The sequence below is a fragment of the Populus euphratica genome, unplaced genomic scaffold, assembly GCF_000495115.2.
Source record: "Populus euphratica unplaced genomic scaffold, PopEup_1.0 scaffold95.1, whole genome shotgun sequence".
Taxonomy (NCBI): Eukaryota; Viridiplantae; Streptophyta; class Magnoliopsida; order Malpighiales; family Salicaceae; genus Populus; species Populus euphratica.
Genome location: NW_011499885.1, coordinates 1,399,481 through 1,418,866, shown reverse-complemented (window position 1 = coordinate 1,418,866; position 19,386 = coordinate 1,399,481). Strand labels below are relative to the sequence as shown.

The window sequence follows — 19,386 nt, the reverse complement described above, 5'->3', positions numbered from 1 at the left end:
CGTCAAGTAAATCTATGTCATTCTAAATAACTCGAGGGTGTATAAATACCCAAGGATTATAGGTGCAATGCATAACTTCATCATATTAATACATATATATATATATATATATATATAAAAACCTTACTCTTTTGCATCTCTTTATCCTCCTCTTATTATCTCATACACATGTCATAAAAAGCAAAGATTATGCTTACTAGATAAAAGACTCATCTTTGTGTAAGAGTGTATTGGACGCCCATCTTTAAATGGATTTTATTTCTATAAAGATAAACTTGAACAAGACAAGTTCATTAACCCTTAAGAACAAGTATAGAATATACAACGCATCCTAGGGATGGTTATAAAGCATGACAACATAATGTGTAAAATCTTCCCCATCATGTTCCATGAGTGTACATTAACCTACTACCATTGCTGAGTACATGGTTATATTATAAACTTTTTTTAGTTTGTGTGTGAAGCTTAATATCTCTTTTAACCTAAGCATATCTACTATAAAACTAGCTCAACCAAGCTCTTTGTAATCGCCCAACAGGTGAATGAAAATATCAAAGCTTATTTAAAAATATTTAACGAATAAGTGTTCAATGTGAAAGATTTACTGAAACCTATTACTATTAAGATCTTAATTAGTGGGATACACAATTGTTTTTTATGGAAATTATTATAGCTCTTTTGAATCGAATTCACATTAAAGTATAATAAGTAATAGAAAACCACATTCAAGTGGAATTTATGAATAACTTAAAGGTTCATTTCATTATAAGTTGATATATTCTAATTTGATAACCACTTTATTAAATACTACCGAGTAAAAGCATTTTTAAACATTATAGAAAAGGACTTCATATAATATATAATACTCATGGTCAATAAAAGGAAACACTATCAGGTACAACTCTAAGAAATATTTTCTTTAGTATAAAAATAGGGATATGATATGAAAAATTGATATGTATATATAAAAAAAAGAAATAAGAAAAAAATTAATCGCTAAAAGATATCTTTTATAGTTTGTTAAGAAAAAAGATAAAGTCTAAAAAGCAAGGATAGGAAATCAACACTCTCCATAAGATTTTACCTTATATTACATTAATCTTGGATGAAATTTTAAAAGGAGACAATTCTAATAGGATCTGAAATGCTTAAGAAAAATAATAATTATTTTTTTCATGATAACAAAATCTTAGTCGGAATTTTTTATGTTCAATCTGAAAGACACAGAAAGGTTAACCTTTCCTATAAAAATATATGGATAATTACCATAGTCCTTTCTAATTATAATATGTAAATGGTATTGATATATGATGGAAGTCCTATGAATATTATCTTCAATAAAACAATAATACAAATAGATGTTAACCCATTTAAATTAATCAATTTCGTTTTATTAGGATATAGAGAAAAGACATATTAGTAAAAGGTCTATTAGATCTACCGATCATTATTAACACTTGTACTAATCCACACCCTATAACAAACTTTGATGTTAATCAAAATATATGTGACTTTCCCCGTGATGTGGCCTCAAAAAAACACTTGTTTTTGTTTTTTTTATTTTATCCTTTAAAATTAAATTTATTTTTTTATTAAGTTATCTCACTCTCATGACATGGATTACAGGTTTTGTAAGTTAACTCGATTGATTAGGGTTTTTTTTTCTATTTAACTATTTTTTTTAATTTCATCATTTAATATTGGGTTAATTAGAAATTAGAGTTCATGATTTGTTTTATAAGTTATATGTTAGGTTAATCTAGTCTCATAACCCAATAATAATGATTAATAGGTTAATATAAGTTGACTCTAGTTGTTTTTTGTGTTTTTTTTTAATTGATTTTTTTTTTATTTTTATCATTCAATATTAGGTCGGTTGAGAATTGAACTTCATAATATATTTTAATTTATTTTTTATGGGGATATTTTGGTCTAATGATCAAGGTTGCGAGTTTTGGTATTTTAACCTCTGTTAAATCAAGTTATTTTTATTTTTATTTTTTAAAAGATTATCTCGATCTCATATCTTTCAACATTAGATTTGCTTTTTATTGAGTTATCCTCATCTTATAACCAAGAATGCGAGTTTGGTATGTTGATCCAGTTGACTTAATTTTTTTAATTGATTTTTTTCTTAATTTTATTATTTAATATTATGTTTGATTGAGAATTGGACTTCATAATTTATTTTGGTTTGATTTTTATGAGGTTATTCTAACCTTATAATCTGGGAATAATGTTTAATAGGTTAAGCCATATTGACTTAGCTCATTTTTTGTATCATTTTTTTAATTAAAAATTTTACAAATTTCATTGTCAATATTGAGTCTGACAGGATCGGTTGAGAATTAAGCTTCGTAATCTATTTTTATATGCTCATTATAGGGTTATCTTAGTCTCATGATCAAAGTTGTAGATTTGGCAAGTTAATCCAAGTTATATTAGGTCATTTTTTATTTTATTTCTATGAGGTTATCTCGGTCTTATGACCCAAGTTATGAGTTTGATAGATTGACTTAGGTTATTTTTTATGTTTTTTTAATCTTATTCTTTAATATTGGACTAATTAAGAATTAAATTTTATAATTTGTTTTAATTTTTTATATGAGTTATATTAATCTTATGCCACCTTGAAATTTTTTTAAAATTAAACTATATTTTTATTTGTCATCCATGTTGTATTTAGACTCATAAAATCAATCGGGTCATAACAAGTTAACCCCATATAATTTAGATTTTATTTCCACTAAAAAAACACCAATAATATCTTAATATTCTTATTATATTAAAAACAAATTAACCCAACTTGTAACATAACATAGTCCATCAATAATCTAGTTTAATCGCCTATCTATGTTGTTTTAGGCTATGTTTGTTTCTCGGAAATTGGTTTCTGAAAAATCACTTTCCAAACTTTCTTGTGTTTGTTTGTCATCAGAAAAGTTGATCAATGAAAAATATTTTCCAGTCAAAGAAAAATTTGGCTTGGTTTTCAGGAAAGTGTTTTCCTGAAAAATTTGGATGGAAAACATTTTCCAAAAGTTGTGAAAAATTTAGAACTATCATATTATTTGCTGATTATATCAAATTTGATCATCAAACTTTTAATTGCTAAATATTTTGTTTTAAATATTTATTTTTTAATTTTATCTCTTAAAATTTAATTTTTATATTAACTTTAATCCTTATTTTTATAATTGTTATTTTTTTTCTTATTATTTTTTATTAAAAAATTTTATCTATCAAATTTTATCCTCATTTTTTTTATTGTTAATTATTTTATTTGAAAGAATTTATTAAATGTTAACTATTATTATTTTAATTTCTTTATCTTTTATTTTTTTTTAATTTGATCTTTATTATTTTAATTATTATTTATTTTATTTGAGATAGTTTATGAATTATATATTTTTTTTAATTTTATTCTCATTCAACCTTTTAATTTGTAAGATTTGGTTTTAATTATTAGAAAAATAAAATATTAATAAATTATTTTCCAACTCATTTTCCATTACATAATCAAATAATAAAAAATATTTTTTAATTTATTTTTTATTATACTACTAAATATCAAAAAATAATTTATTTTTTAAAAAAAAACTACTTTTCTGCTAACTGCAAACTGCAAACAGTACTTCCGCTCCATACATATGAAATCAAACGCTTGACGGGCCTTGTCCAGGAACAAAGGCTTCACGTGTAATGTTTTTAGAAACGACCTGCTTACAAGCATAGATATCAGATCCCATACCCATCATGAAAGGCCTTGTCTACTTCTGGACCTCCTACAAGCCCAAATTATTTAGGCTCGCTTTTCTCACAAGAAGAAGAAATCACCACGTTATGTCACCACGTGTTCGAAGAAAATCCTCAGCAAAAAAATGTTCTCCCGCTTGGAATTGATTTTAAGAGACTAACATAATATTTACAAATTCTTGGTTAACTTCTGGTGGAGGCAGGTGATTTCTTTGTTTCTCATTGGTGTATGCAAGTCATAAACTTTATTCCTTTTAATATTTGTTTGTTTAGTAGTTTTTATATAATAATATCATCATTAAAAAATCATAATTCAAAATATTTTTATTTTAAGCTTTCTATTAAAATACAAGTTAAACAATCATATTTATATTAGCTATATGTCTATTTAAAAAAATAATAATGAATAATTATAAAATTATTCTATGAATTCCTAAAATATAGGATTGAAATACAAGTTAAAAATTAAAATTTGACCCACATAAATAAAATAATGGAATATTAATGTTGAAATCCAATTAGTCAACTTTGAGGAAGAGTTTTTTTATTTAATAACTGCACATTTGATGAACGCAGCAGTAAGATAAAAAAAAATCTCTTTAAAAAACTGGTATTTTCTCTATTCATAACAATATGTTTTATTATTCCATCAAAACTTGCCTAAAATAATTTAAAATGTTAAAAGAGAAAGATAGTTTTTTTCATCAATTCACATCCAATATTTTAATTTAAAGAGGCTTATTATAGATGTAGGTACAATTTCTTTCACAGTTTAATTTCTTTAGATATTCATTTGAATATGAAAATGATCAAGTTATATATAATATGATGGGACTTATGATTTTATTTGATCATGTTCACAATTAAATAATTAATTTTTTTTAAAAAAAGCCATATTTATGCGGATATAACTACATATGAATGCAAGAAAACAAAACAGCTACGAGGAATCTTAGTTATGAAGCCTAAACAAAGAGGGTCAGCTCCTACAAAAAGACGTTTCTTTTACTTTACCTGTGAATCAAATTATCAGTTCAAAAAAACACGTACATTGATTAAATATACACTTACCCTGGTACAGAAGCATAAAAAAGAATCTGAAGCAGCTAGAGTAACTAGGAGAACCTGTGGAGCACAATATCGAAACGTATGAAGCACAAAATGTAATCTATCTTGCCTGTAACACTGAAATAGAGCATTCATTAGCTGAATATGGTTTGCTCTGGGATGATGAATAAGCCACTTCTATCAGATCCCTTTCTGTAAAAAAGCCAGGTTGTTTAGGCTTAGGCAATGCATCTTCGTTTCCCAACATCAAAACAACATACGACATGCTCGGCCTATCTGTTGGATTTTCTTGAACGCACAACAGACCCACGTGAATCGAACGTAGCACTTCAAATAATTTGCATGATTCAATTATTGATTCCGAAACTAGTTCCAAAGGCTTGCCTTCTATGAATAGTCTCCAGGCCTGATTGATGAGTGAGACAATGTCATTAGAAAGAGATTTGGTATCTCGAAATCATTCAATGTTACAATTTTGAGACTTACGTGCCCGAGAAGGTTGAGTTGGTGATCTGGATGACAGAATCCTCTATTTCTGTTCCGGCTCACTATCTCTAGCACCAACACACCAAAGCTAAAGACGTCTGATTTTGTCGAGTAGAGACCATGAAATGCATACTCCGGGGATATGTAGCCACTAGACATGCACCAAAAATGTCAGGCTGAATTTGCGAGCAACGGAAGTAAACTACACTTGAGGAGATACTTACTATGTTCCCATCACTTTGTTTGTATTAGCTTCGGTTTCGTTTCCTCCAAAACTTCTAGCCAGGCCAAAGTCCGAAATTTTTGGATTCATTTCATGATCTAATAATACATTGCTAGCTTTCAGATCTCTATGGATTACTCTTAGCCTTGAATCTTGGTGAAGATAAAGGAGTCCACGAGCAATCCCTTTGATCACATTGTAGCGCATAGGCCAGTCTAGTTGCGAAGTGTGTGTTTCATCTGCCAGGGTTAATTCATTCAGCTTCTTGTAAAATATATAGATGCATATGAAAAAAAGTAAGAAAACAAGGTAATGCATACTTATTTTGATGAATTTTCAAATGCATATGGCAGTATGAATAGCTATGAAAGGAAAGGAATGAAAGATCTTCTCGAACATTTTCGACAAAGATTTCAAAGGAATCTAAAGGATTTTTCTTTTTGTCTTGTGAGTTTCCATTTCTTCTCATACTGCTGTCTCCAAATGATCTAGGAAACACACCGTTGGGCCGCTGGTCAATGCAAACTCACCCATAATTGGTGTGTGTATCTGTATGACCATAACAAAATATTGTAATTGAACGTAAATTTGTACAGTTTTGAGCGATCCTAACCGAAAATAAAGAAGTCCAAGCTTTTGTTAGACAAGAACTCGTAGACCAGCATTTTCTCATCTCTCTCAATGCAGCATCCTAGAAGCTTCACTAAATTTCGGTGCTGAAGTTCCACAATGTGCTTGACTTCATTGATAAACTCATCAAGCCCTTGTCTCGAAAACTTAGAGAGCCTCTTCACGGCTATTTCTCGTCCATCTTTCAATGTTCCCTGAAAAAAGTCGCTCGATATTGTCAGCAAGCCATACATTGTTTCATGAAAGTTGAGAATCATGCTTTGATGCTGCATACTATATTACTTCTTGCTTCTGTTGGAACTTATACAGTTAGAACACTTTCCCACTACGAACATTGGTGCCAGTAGGTTGTATCATGAAATTGAGACGCCATAAAAAAATTGCATGATTGTGTATAGACTAGTACCTTATAAACAGGTCCAAATCCCCCTTCTCCCAGTTTACAGTCTTCTGAGAAGTCCATTGTTGCATCAGCCAAGGTATACAAATCAAACAACGGTAAATCCAGGTTTTCTTTCCTGAGGTTGCTATTACAATTTCTCTCGAAACCACCACTTACTTCTCCTGCAAGCAGATCTGCTATGAGTAAAAAGGAAACGAGTGATCTCTATTTTCTGTGTGCAAGTTTCATTTGAGACTGTACTTAAATTGTACCTTCAATTACTGAAAAAAAAAATTCAAAATAAATTAAACTGCCTATCTGTACATAGGTATGGGGGGAGGAGATTGGTTAGAATCTCATGAAGATAGTAACATACTGTTTCTCCGTTGCTTTCTATTTCGAATACACAAGACCATGGCTAGGCAAAGGAGAAGAGTTCCGGTAGATAACACAGAGCTTAGTATGATCATTTTCTTCGTGTTCGATTTATCATTAACCTTTGTGCCGTCACCATTACCTACACACAAGGGAGAGGAAAATTTGAGTGAATTGACAGTAATAGAAAACGCCACCTTGCCCTTACATTTGCTTGGTTAGAACTATAATATTCTGGGCAGGCAAATTAGTCCCTTATGCTACAAGTTTCTTTCCGCTTAATGATATATAACTGATAGGAAATGCAGTCATCTTGTTGAAAGATGCTTTATGTAGCGTTTGCTGTAATGGTTAGAATGAAAAAGAAAAGAATTTTCTTGTCTAGCAATATGTTTCTGATCCTATAATTTTCTTGAGCTACTTGATATTTGAATGAATCATTTAGGCAGTTATTCTAGTTAATATAAGACTTTTCTATAATGTACCAAAGTCCAAGTATTAGCTATTGATTTGTCTAGAGGATAACTTTCGTACCTAGCTCTGAAGCAGCCATCCTTAGATAAATATCCTGTTCATTTTGACTAAATACTCTAGTATCAACAAGGTCGCCAAACCAGAGCAAGCAACCACTTCCTCCATCCCTGATGTCCAAGTTTGAATATGCTGTACAGCTGCAGTTCTTCAAGCACATGTACTTGCATTCCTCGAGATTCATGCTCTTGTTAAACCATGATGTGATCGTCTGAGGTAACTTCACCCCAGAGACCTTTTGAAACCCATCTACAGAACAATTTAATGGAGTTCTTCTAACACAACCACTAGACCAATCCGTGGCTTCCCAATCACTTCGAATTTTGGGTACAAATCCATACAAGCAATCACACATTGGAGAGTTGTGAATACTGCAGATACCATTTGCACCACATAGGGCATAACGTTCACAATTATCAGTATTTGCTGTGCTAAAAAGCAACCAACTTTGTATTTGATCAACCCATGTGAAGCGCTGTAGATCGCCTTCTGGACTTATCACAAGCCTCCAAAGCATTGAGTAGTTGACAAGATGATATCTGTAAAATGTCTCATTCTCATTATAAACAAATTCGAATGTGTACCTGGGATTCTGTTTTAATTGATTTGAGCCACTAAACCGGAGACCATTCCATGGTCCAGACCGATATTTCACTTTTGAATCCTCGATCACTAGTATCTCCGGATACCCACTAGGAGAAAGCGTATCTATAAAATGGCCTCTGGCAGGATCATCAGGTGACTTCCAAGATGTCAATGACCAGTCCATTCCTGTTATTTTGTTCCATCCCTGCTTCATTTCAGGCAATAATGTATCAGTTGGATGCTCGAAACTCTGCCACAAAGAATTTTCCAGGATATCATCACCCTCCTCTTTCACAACAAGATTTCCTGAATCAAGAAGTTGTGCAACTGGATTCCTCGTAGGTGATCTCGATGTGTTGGAAGACCAAATTATGCTCCCACTGCTATTGAGAAGGACAAGACTTCCTTTGTTGGTAAGCCTTAAAACGCCTGATGAATCATTAAGGGGTGTTTCTCTGTTGGCAACCCAGACTGCAGTCACGACAGATATTTTGCCAAACCATATCCCCAAGTATCTGCTTTTGGATTTGCCAGGCTTGAAAAATCCTAACACATAGGTTCCATCAGCTGAAATTAGGGTCTGACCATCTCTAATGGACTGAGTTGTGTTGATGGTGTCAATGGCCGTAACTGTTTCTAGAATCAGCAATAAAGAGAAACAAAGAACAAGTACGGGAATGTAATCCATGGATGGTCTCATCTCATTTTTCTTTCTTGTAGCTAAAGGTTTTAAATATATGGGTGGCTTAGACTAGAAAATAATCAAATATTTATCGTTAGATAGTGCATACTTCCAGACCTGTCTTGTCACTGTCGTCTGGAGGGCTGAGAGAACAATATTCCATGGAGTGGGAAACGCCACATGTAAAAATATTGATAGTCAAGAAAAGGCTGAAGGAAGTGGGGATTATCATGGCCAAAGTCGAGCGCGCCACCCACCCCACTACATTATCAAGTCTAAAAGTTAAACGGTTTGATTAATGATTGAGAAACTACTCTGGTTTCGTTACCTTTTGGCGTTGATTTACTCTCTTTTCTGCGTGGGAATTTCCGTTGTTTTTCCTACTAGGGATAATTCAAGTAAACGGAAACTAAAGATATCAGTTAATAAATAATTATAATTTTTTATTTTTTTACGAGTAAAAATTCCTGCAAATATGAACATTAAATTTATATGTTTATTGTCTCTAAAATAATAATAATAATAATAAAGTTTATCTTCTTAAAAAGTTTACAAAGTTTTAAATCAATTTTAAACTCTACTTTAGTTATGAATCAAAAACAAAAATTTAAAAATAACAAGAAAACAACTATAAAATCTAAAACAATACATGAAATTCAAAAATAACAAGAAAAATTATAAAACTACCAAAATCAAGCTCTCAAGGCTAGATTTTTTTAAATTTAAAGATTCTACAGTTAAAATAGTAATTTCAAATAGTGTTATGACTTTTTTAAATCATCATTTTAGTCTAGTACATCCAAACCGTCTCTTAAACCTAAATCTATCTCACTGATCATAAACGCATTTATTAGATTATTCATGTAATCTATTTGGAAGAAATTCTTATTTAGTTGTCAGATCCATACTTTATTATTCAAACTCACTTGTTGTTATAAGACCAACTACATATTCTACTCAGATTGAAGAAAATTTCTCTTCGAATTCTGTTCCTCCTCCAAATTTTATACATATAAAATATAATTATAAATATCGGAAAGAGTTCATTCTCGACTTTGTCCATCAATGAATTTGTGGCTATTTTGCAATTCATCATTAATTATATTAGTATGAAATAGTTTCTTTTTATAAGTGTTCTTGTTTTTTCTATCTATCCAACTTGCAAATATAGTAAAATCACAACACTATAACACTATTTCTATTCATAATAATAAAATCATAATAATAAATGTTTTATCTATATCAATAATAGTTCATCATTATATCAATTTCATTATATATTAATGTTTTACAATTTAATCAAAATTATCTTCTTCCTTTTCTTTAATTCCATCATCATCATCATGTCCATCATAATCTTCTTTATTGAATTGATAATTATCGATATTATCATCTTCATTGACTTTTGTATGTTCAATGGTTTTCTATATATCATTTAACTCCTTAACATCAATATTAACATAAACATTCTTAACAATATGAAAAATTGAATTTTTTTTTAAGTTGATAAATAAATCAACTTGATATGTATTAATTAACTTAATAAATTGAAAGACATCATCTTCTGTAGTTACTTCATCATTACCTTCCTAAACAACATGGATATAACCCTTACATTTGGTTTTCACCATAGATAATCTATCAACCCTAGAAAGCTCTTTTTTAAACAAAAAAGTATATATGTAATAAACTTATTGGCATTGCTTGAAAAAAATAAAGATATTGTCAATGTTGTGAAGTCTAGCCTTTATTTTAATTTCAACCAAACAATGATGTGAATCTACTCTGATTTGTTTATCGATGGTATCATACTAATAGTATTTGAATAATTTTTTTATTAAGTTTGTTATGATATTACAATTTAATCACCTCTTATAAATTTCTATAATTATCATTTTTAAATTCAATAGAAGTTGAACCTTTAAGATAAACTCCATTATTATAGATCTTTCTATCTTGACTATACTCTTTAGTATGATACATATATATGTTGATGAAATAACTGTTGTAAAACTTGATCCTTTTTTTAGAACCCAACATAGTAAATTCAAGCATTCTCAATTGATAAACTTGGTATTTGATTAAAAGCATTAACAGTTAAAAATTTTTTTTTAATGAAATTAAATATTACAAGAGATAAGAAAACATTATTAAGTAGCGTTCAAAACCATGTTGTAAATTGTTCATCTTGTAATTATAAAATTTAAGATTTAATCAATTATGGATTTTAAGATAATTGATAATGTTGCCTACGATAAAGTTTTCAATCTATCAGTTTATAAAAGTATGAAAAAAAATATTTTAAAATAACATGATAATATTCCTTTACATATGGATGCATCTGGATTTATAATAATTTGTAGAAATCTTTCAAAAAATCAAAACATTTGGATGCATCTGCATTTGTTTCTTTATTTATGATTGAATATTCCCTTACATCACCCTAATTTATTTTTCATTGCATCCATAATCATATTTTTATAATGATTACTATTATCATTTACAACTCCATGCATATCGTTAGAACTAGAAGTTGACCTAACCATCTTTTTTATCACGATCTTGTAAGGAATATATGGTTTTTTATATGTAAACCAATAAAAATATTTATCAATAAACCTTTTTTTATAGAAAATGTATTGTAACAACTTCTGAATTGATAACTTTTTATTTTTACACCTCTTATATAAATATATAATATCACTTCTACTAATATTTTTCGGATTAGATAATACATATTTAATAAAATTCTCAACTCCATTATAATAATTCATCCTTCGTAAATTTTTGGGTGAAACTCAATACATCAAAAAGTGATCATCCATTACTTATATGAAACTTATATTGAATATTGATGATTACATGTATTAATTAATAATGTGAACTAAACAAATTATTGGTATCCAATTAATTAGGTATTATTGGTTTAACTTAAACTTATTCAATTTATTTTAATGGTACTCTTGAATCATTACCAATTTTCTATAAAAATTCAAATTCCTTTAAATTTATCAAAATTCTCAACTGAGCAATAAAATTGATAAAATATGAAATGTACCTATTATATAAGTTATTAATTATGTTATTACAAAACAACTAAGTTATGAAATCAAACTCAATTTCATCAAATGAAAAACAAATAAAAGTTTTTCAAAAATCTCAAACAAACTCTAACATGTTCAAATCATATATTTATAAAACAAATTTATATGAGAAAAGCTCTAAAATAAGTAAACACTCAAACAAACTACATATACTACGTCAAAATATCAAAAAAAAAATCAACATTTTAAAAATGAGTTACAACAAAAAACAAGTAGTTTTGTTTACTTGATGTGATGAATCTTTAAAAGAAATTGAACCAGATAAGGATGTTGACAGACTAAATAGTAGGGTTATTAGATTTGTGATGATAAGAACTTGATTTATGATAAAATAAAAATAGAGGTGTTGTTTGCTATTTTCTACGTAACAAAAACAAAGAAGAAGATGAAATTAGGGAGGGGGCGATAAGGGTTCTTCTATTAGGTTATAACTTAAATATTACAAATGGATTCATCAATGAGTATTAGCGACAAACATATTTTCTTGGTAATTCTATATATAATAATGACATGTTATTTATTTTTCATTCTTTCATTTTTAATTGTAATTCCTTTTGTTGTCACCAAGAAAAAAAAAATATTAGTGAATGTCAAGAGAAATAATAAAAAAATATTTTTTTGAGAAAAGTCATTGTTATTTACCGACAAATTTTTATTATTCGATATTTTTATTTATATTTGATAATTTTTTGATAGCTTAAGATGTAATTTAAGATCCTTTATAATATTTACAATGTTTTTTAATTAATGCCTTTTCTCTAAAGTTACGTGTATGATACATTGGAATCAATTATAAGATTATTAAATCATACGAAGATGATTTAGATGAAATCAACAGATGAATAGAATAAAAAAAATCCACTTGATTAAATATATTTTTATTTGGACTTCGTGATGACTGTTAATCACAAGAATAAAATTACTTGCGTGACTATTAAAGAGTTATTTAAGTTCATCATTAAGTATTTTACAATTTTAATTATATAGATTGAATAAAAAAATAATTTATATTTTATTGATTATAAAAGTTGTTTGTTTTGCTCCACAATGATACTTGATGATAACCATACAAGTGAAAATTATTCTTAAATTTAAAATAATGTATCGCAATAGTAATTTAATTGATCAACAAGATTAAATAGGCAAATAAATTAGACTCCGAAAGTATAAATAATGTTTAAATGATAAATTTAATCGATCAACTAAATTGAAAAGATAAAAAAGAATTTGGATGGCTGATGTGCTATATGTGGCCAAAGGTTTTGAACGCCACAGATTCCACGGCATTGGTATTTATTTTGTCCATGGTAAGGCTAGTTGCCTTAGTGGACCTACCCTACAAGTCTACTAGACCTACAATGAGGAAGAAAGAAATACTTGAAGGACTCGTCCTCTTTTCAACTATTTTAAAATACTTTTTGGCCTCTTTTGGAAATGTAAAGAAATTAATATAGGCAAATGATTCATTCAGCGACTAGAGCATCATCACCCGAAAGTTGGCTCTCAAGTGGGAAGATTATGGGTTCTTTAGAATAGTGGTAGAAATTATTTTTTAAATTTTTTTTAAAAAATATATAAATTATATTTCAACTCAACGCTAACAATTGCTAAAGAAACATTTTTTTTATTTAAAATTGAATTTAGACTTGATGATTTATTTAAATTCTTTCGTATAAATCAGAAGGGGGTTTAGATTTAATCCGTGTTTTAATGCTTCTTTTTATTAAGATTTAGAAGATTCAAAATGTTTTATGTATAAACTCCCTTCGGCTCTTCTATTTGTTGTAGAAGAAAAGAATGAGAGAGTCGCACAGGCAGTGACGGAAATACAACAGCAAACATGCCTAGGAGGTATGACACTCCCAAAGGTTGATTAAATTGTTGCTTTTAGCCCTTCAAATGTATCCTTGAATTAAGGTTTACTATATAGAGATATGCATCAAAATTAAAAATTACTATACAACCATTAATTGTTTATTTTATACTGTAAAACTGTCCTAATATACTTTATATTAACAAAGATCCTAATTTTTTCTCTTGTGATAGATATTAGAAAAAGTCTTAGGTTACGGTAGCGTGGAGTTTGTTAAGGAGAGAATTTGAATCTATAACTTCGTGATGTGACGATGATAATTTGTATAATAATGGTTTGTATGCAGGAGACACAAGAAGGACTAAATAATGATAGACTATTTTCTTATAGTAATATTGAATTAATGTGTTAATAGATTTATTTAGTTATATTACATTTTATTATTCTATATTTTCAATTATTCATATTCTTTTATTTTTAGCTTAATGTTTTTCTTCTAATCCTAATTTTTTGCAAGTCTTATTTGGATTAACCATTAATTTCTTTGGTTAATCTAATAGAAGTTGAGAAAATTAATTTAAAGTTTCATGTATATTAGAAAATAATATAAATAATATTTTGTAACTTTACTTAAAATCTTATACTTTTAGGTTGAATGTTGAATTGTTTCTTTGATATAACATTATAATTTTGATAACTAAATGGTTACGAATTTGAATTTAACCATTTCTATTTATCTGATAAAATTAAGTATAAAATAATATGAATCTGAATAAATTTCAAGAACAAAAAAAATTTATTTAAAAAAATATATATTAAAAAATAATATAACTAATATCTTAATACATTACCTAAAAAAAACTTATGCTTTTGAATTAAATTAATCTTTTTGACAAGGTAATCATCAAAAAGGGAAAGTGTAAGGTTTAAGTCAAAAACATTATTCATCGAGGGGCCAGTTTGACCAAATATAAAACATAGAGGGACTGCTAGTGACATTTCTAACAAATGCCCGACAACATTGGAGGTTGTTTTGACGTGTAAATGAGAAGGCTGGCAACTACCTGCCTTCTAAGTTCTAACCGAGATAAAAAGAAGAGGAAAGAATGTACTAATATAACACGAAGACGTTCGGTATACAAGAGTTCTTGCTAGGATAACAAGGTTGTCAAATAGTCATTTCGGTATGTAGGCTCGTATTTGTACTAAATTTATAACCCTGCAGCAAACCTAGTCTTGGAACATAAAGAAAAAGCTAATGTGGAAGCAGCTATTGGTTCTAGGACAATACGAATCTTATAAATCAAGCCACAAAATGTATCTATCTTGCCTCTAACAATGAAATAGAGCATTCATTAGCTGAATACGGTTTGCTCTGGGTTGATGAATAAGTCACTTCTATCAGATCCCTTTCAGTAAAAAAACCAGGTTGTTTAGGCTTAGGCAATGCATCTTCGTTTCCCAACATCAAAACAACATACGACATGCTCGGCCTATCTGTTGGATTTTCTTGAACGCACAACAGACCCACGTGAATCGAACGTAGCACTTCAAATAAATTGCATGATTCAATTATTGATTCTGAAATTACTTCCGAAGGCTTGCCCTCTATGAATAGTCTCCAGGCCTGATTGATGAGTGAGACCATGTCAATAGAAAGAGATTTGGTATCTCGAAATCATTCAATGTTACAATTTTGAGACTTACGTGCCCGAGAAGGTTGAGTTGGTGGTCTGGATGAGAGAATCCTCTGTTTTTGTTCCCGCTCACTATCTCTAGCACCAACACACCAAAACTGAAGACATCTGATTTTGTCGAGTAGAGACCGTCAAATGCGTACTCCGGGGATATGTAGCCACTGGACATGCACCAAAAATGTCAAGCTGAATTTGCGAGGAACGGAAGTAAACTACACTCTGAGGAGATACTTACTATGTTCCCACCACTTTGTTTGTATTGGCTTCGGTTTCGTTTCCTCCAAAACTTCTAGCCAGGCCAAAGTCTGAAATTTTTGGATTCATTTCATGATCTAATAATACATTGCTAGCTTTGAGATCTCTATGGATTACTCTTAGCCTTGAATCTTGGTGAAGATAAAGGAGTCCACGAGCAATCCCTTTGATAACATTGTAGCGCTTAGGCCAGTCTAGTTGCAATCTGTGTGTTTCATCTGCCATGTCAATTCATTCAGCTACTTGTAAGATCCATAAATGCGGATAAAAGAAACAGGATAAAAGTTAATGCATACAAAATTTCGATGGACTTTCGAACAGAATTTCAAATGCGTTTCCTAAAAACATAGATGCTACTGAATGCATGACAACGAAACTAGAGAAAGCTCTTCCCCACCAAGCCATTTTCCCAAGGAACTCAATGTATTTTTTATCATGCTTATGGTTTCCCCTTACATTTCTTAGATCATCTCTCCAAATGTTGTGGTAAACATACTTCTGGGCTCTTGTTCAAAGCATAACTCACACAGAGTAGGTGTTGGTGTTTGTATGATGACAATAAAGTAAAATATAATACTTGAACTAAGAATTTATGGGTTGGGAGTGATATTAACTGAAAAGAAAGAAGTCCAAGCTATTATTGGCCAAGAACTCGTAGATCAACATCTTTTCATCCACTTCAATGCAGCATCCTAGAAGCTTTACTAGATTCCGGTGCTGAAGTTTCACAATATGCTTGACTTCATTTTTAAACTCGTCAACTCCTTGTCTTGAATTCTTAGAGAGCCTCTTCACCGCTACTTCTCTCCCATCATCCAACGTTCCCTGTAAAGAATCACTCAATATCAGAAGCAAACCAAACAGTCTCATGAGTAGAGAATTATAATTTGATGCTGCATACTACATTGCCACTTGCATTTGATACCTGATTAGCAATGTAGTTACAAAAGGTCCAAAGAAACTAATACCACAGAAATACAGTGGAGCCAGGAGTGTTTCTCATTAAATTAGGAAAAGAAGTTGCATGACTGTGAATTGATTGGTACCTTATAAACAGGTCCGAAACCCCCCTCGCCTAGTTTCTTGTTAACTGAAAAATTATTTGTTGCCAGAGCCATGGCACCAAAATCAAACAATGGTAAATCCAGATCTTCTTCGTTTCTCTTGTGCTGTAAATTTCCTTCAAAAACACCAGTCATATTTCCTGCACACAGACAGCTGTGATTAAATGGAAACAAGGAATCTCTGCCTTTTGTTAAATTCAATTTTCTTCGAAACATCAATTATAATGAGCTCTTCAACAATTTTTTTATTGTAACTTAGATTGCCAAAATTCAAATTTTAAAGTAAACTGAGCTGCCATATTTAGAGGGATGGGGAGGAGAATGGTCAAAATTTCACAGGGTTAGTCACGTACTGTCTTTCAGCTGCTTCTTCTTTCGAATATACAAGACCAAGGCTAGGAGAAGGAGAAGAATTCCTGCAGACAACCCAGAAATTACTATAATCCTTTTCTTCACGTTGGATTTCGTCGCCCCATCACCATTATCTTCACCAAGGCAGAGAAAAAGTGAAGTTAAAAGACAACAATAGTAAATCTCAACTATCCAGCATATATATTTGGTTGGTTGTTATGGGTGGCAAATCTTCATTAGTAATTGGCTATTATGCAACAATAGAAAATTTTCTTTATCTGCTCATACAATGTAAACAATACTGATCGAGGCAGAGCACTCAAGGCTTATGCTAAAACAATACTACGCATAGACAGGAACTCTTCAGTGTATCTTGTCATAAGATGTTTTAAGTAACAGGATATGATGGTTAGAATTAAGAAGAAAGTTTTCTTCTGTTGGATTTTAAATCCCACCTCAGCTTCTAGTTGAGCTAGTGCTTGAAAAAAATTATATTAACAGTTAATATACTTAATTATGACTTTACTGTAACTAATAAGAAACCAAGTATTAGCAATTGATTTATCCATGGGCTGACTTCATACCTAGTTCAGAAGCAGCCATTCTTATATAAATTTCCGGCTCATTGTCTACCAATACTCTGATATCAAGTAAGTCGCCGAACCAAATCAAGCAACCACTTCCACCATCCCTGATGTCCAAACTCGAGTACGCTGTACAGTTGCAGTTCTTCAAGCATGTGTTCTTGCACTCCTCGAGATTCATGTTCTTGTTAAACCATGATGTTTGTGTCTGAGGCAACTTTACTCCAGAGAGCTTTCGGAACCCTTCAACAGAGCAATTGAGGGGAGTTCTTCTAACACAACCACTCGACCAATCTGTGACTTCCCAATCACTTTTGATTTTTGGTACAAATCCATGCAAGCAATCACACACAGGAGAATTGTCAATGCTACAAATACCATTTGCACCACATAGGGCATAGCGTTCACAATTATCTCGATTTGCAGTGAGATAAACCTCCCAACTATGTATTCGATCAATCCACGTGTACCGCTGGATATCACCATCCTGACTTACCACGATCCTTGAAAGCATTGAGCTGTTATGAAGATGATATCTGTAAAAAATCTCCTTCTCATTGAAAACAAATTCAAATGAGTATACGGGATTTGGTTTTAATTGCGGTACACCGCTGAACCGCTTACCATTCCATGGCCCAGAACGGAACTTCAGCCTTGAATCCTCCATCACAAGTATCTCAGGGTAACCATAAGGAACAAGTATGTATGAAATATTACCTCTGGATGGATCATCAGGTGACTTCCATGATGTCATGTACCAGTCCATGCCTGTTATTCTGTTTCGTCCTTGCTTCATATCTGGCATCAAGTTATCACCTGGATGTTCAAAACTCTGCCACAAAGAATTTTCCAGATCATTATCGCCCTCCTCTTTAACAACAAGGTTTCCTGAATCCAAAAGCTGTCCAATTGGATTCCTTGCAGGTCTCAACGTGTTGGACGACCAAATTATGCTCCCACTCCGATTCAGAATCGCAAGAATTCCTTGATTCGTTAGTCTTAAAACACCCGATGTATCATTGAGGGGAGTTTCCCTGTTGGCAACCCAAATTACTGTCTGGACAGAGATTTTGCCATACCATACCCCCAAGTATCGTTTTTTGGACATGCCCGGGCTGAAAAATCCTAATATAAAGCTTCCATTAGCTGAAACAATGGTATCCCCATCTCTAATGAACTGGGTTGTGTTTACGGTGTCAATGGCTGTGGTAGGTTCTATTATCAGCAATAACGAAGAGCTAAAGAGAAGTAGGTAGGTGTAATTCTTAGATATTCTCATAGTTTTTCCTGCAATTCTCTTTGTTAATTCTTCGGCTGGCTGATATATTGAAAATATTCTCTGGAAAAGCTCTGAGCCCCTACTTGATGCAGTGGGATAGGCTTCTGTCCAAGGCACAACTAGAACGGCAAAAACCGCTTCTGTCAGCTCTTTAGATAGCGTTTTGACAATCAGTTCTTCCAGTCATTATCATCTAGAAATAACGCATATTACCGTTTTCAACTGAAAAGTGAAAAATTTGCCTCCCAGCAGCCGGATAGTTGGATCAAAAGCAGGTTCAGTGACTGGTTATATTTTTACCCTGCAGGATAAGATCTTTTGGTGGCCGTCTAGAGGACATTCCAGGCACTTGGCATTGATTTGCCTCTCCCTTACTAGGAATTTTGTCTTGTTGTGATCAGTAATATTAATGTACTGTAAACATGGTTTTGAATGCCCAGCTGCCTAGGTTAGTTGCCATATTGGACCTGCTGTAGTGCGTGTTTTCTAGACCAGAAATGGAAATTCAAAAGGAGACAGGA

The 19,386-nt window shown here is 31.1% G+C and overlaps 2 protein-coding genes across 3 annotated transcripts; both read right to left on the bottom strand.

Moving 5' to 3' along the window:
* Positions 1-4,743: 4,743 nt before the first annotated feature.
* On the bottom strand, positions 4,744-19,110 carry LOC105130223 (G-type lectin S-receptor-like serine/threonine-protein kinase At4g27290). The gene is made up of 8 exons (XM_011032625.1): positions 17,587-19,110; positions 17,005-17,136; positions 16,634-16,791; positions 16,202-16,412; positions 15,568-15,805; positions 15,343-15,493; positions 14,961-15,262; positions 4,744-4,928 (listed from the first exon to the last, which is right to left on the bottom strand). Exons 1-8 carry the CDS (start codon positions 18,863-18,865, stop codon positions 4,925-4,927), a joined length of 2,475 nt encoding a protein of 824 aa, XP_011030927.1. The 5' UTR covers positions 18,866-19,110; the 3' UTR covers positions 4,744-4,924.
* LOC105130222 (G-type lectin S-receptor-like serine/threonine-protein kinase At4g27290) lies at positions 5,950-8,798 on the bottom strand. 2 transcript variants are annotated; one of them, XM_011032623.1, is made up of 4 exons: positions 7,455-8,791; positions 6,922-7,062; positions 6,570-6,727; positions 5,950-6,357 (listed from the first exon to the last, which is right to left on the bottom strand). In XM_011032623.1, the coding sequence occupies exons 1-4, from the start codon at positions 8,734-8,736 to the stop codon at positions 6,142-6,144; spliced, it is 1,797 nt and encodes a 598-aa protein (XP_011030925.1). In that variant the 5' UTR covers positions 8,737-8,791; the 3' UTR covers positions 5,950-6,141. The 2 variants fall into 2 exon arrangements, with proteins under 2 accessions (XP_011030925.1, XP_011030926.1); XM_011032624.1 differs by lacking the exons at positions 5,950-6,357; positions 6,570-6,727 and adding an exon at positions 6,764-6,826 and having other exon boundaries at positions 7,455-8,798.
* Positions 19,111-19,386: the final 276 nt, after the last annotated feature.